General features: G+C 51.8%; 1 protein-coding gene across 1 annotated transcript in view; it reads left to right on the top strand.

Moving 5' to 3' along the window:
- LOC104524107 (zinc finger CCHC domain-containing protein 14) overlaps positions 1-1,080 on the top strand; it is a gene marked incomplete at its 5' end in the record, with an annotated part of 12,819 nt that overhangs the window by 8,620 nt on the left and 3,119 nt on the right. The window contains 2 exon segments of the mRNA XM_029084718.1: positions 1-69; positions 155-1,080. The exon segment at positions 1-69 is cut by the window's left edge and continues 38 nt beyond it; the exon segment at positions 155-1,080 is cut by the window's right edge and continues 3 nt beyond it. Of these exon segments, the coding sequence (XP_028940551.1) occupies positions 1-69; positions 155-1,080 (995 nt within the window).

Here is a 1,080-nt window from a genome sequence, read left to right as displayed (position 1 = left end):
CTTCTTCCAGCCCCATGGGGATCCAGACAAGGGAGGAGAGCTCAGACAGCGCCGAGGAGAACGAGAGACGTAAGCAGAGACAACCCAAGTTGTGGTTGTGTTGCCTGGCTTTGTCCAGCGACGCAGTTGTGTTTACAGATGTTTCTGTCTCTAGGTTTAGAGATTCACTTAGACGGTTCGGAAAAGGAGAAGCCCGTGATGTTACTGAATCATTTCACTTCGAGCTCTGCCAGACCCACAGCTCAGGTCTTACCAGTGCAAAACGATTCAGGCTCTAATCCCTCCGGCCACCACGCTCTGCCAATGCAAATGATGTCAGCGGCCTCTACTCACATCACCCCCATCCGGATGCTAAATTCAGTGCATAAATCAGACCGTGGCAATGCAGACATGAAGCTGCTTTCATCGTCTATGCATTCTCTTTTATCTTTAGAAGAAAGAAATAAAGTTTCTCCTGGACCTAGGGGCAGCATAAAAATGGAAAAGAACTTTGGAAATACAGTGGTGGATGTAATGTCTGCAGCTTCTCCTCACCAGCCCTTGCAAGTGCTGTCAGGGGCTGCTGAGAACAGCTCACCCACGTCTACTATTAATTTTGGTCCTCGAACCAAAGTCGTACACGCTTCGACTCTGGACAGAGTGATCAAAACAGCTCAGCAGCCAGGACTGATAGTAGAAACGAGTACTGCTGCCACTGTAACATCCAGCACAGTCTTCCACGTGGCTCGTCCACCCATCAAACTCTTGGTATCTTCATCTCTTCCTACTGATTCTGCCATTGCCGGACAGACTTCCTGCTCCAGTAATATGCAAATAACGGTGTCCCCTGCAATAATAAATCCCCGGACTGCTCTGTACACAGCCAACACCAAAGTTGCCTTTTCTGCCATGAGCAGCGTGCCGGTGGCGCCGATGCAAGGCAGCTTCTGCGCCAACAGCAACACAGCCTCCTCCAGCAGCCACCCCTCCACCTCCTTCGCCACCATGGCGAATTTACCCAGCTGCCCCGCGCCCAGCTCCAGCCCCACGCTCTCCTCTGTCGCCGAGAACAACTTCTACAGCAGCAGCAGTAGCAGCAGC

Source organism: Antrostomus carolinensis, unplaced genomic scaffold (assembly GCF_000700745.2).
Source record: "Antrostomus carolinensis isolate BGI_N321 unplaced genomic scaffold, ASM70074v2 scaffold24104, whole genome shotgun sequence".
Classification (NCBI taxonomy): Eukaryota; Metazoa; Chordata; class Aves; order Caprimulgiformes; family Caprimulgidae; genus Antrostomus; species Antrostomus carolinensis.
The sequence above is the reverse complement of the archived record's forward strand: the minus strand, read 5'-3'. Positions and strand labels throughout refer to the sequence as shown.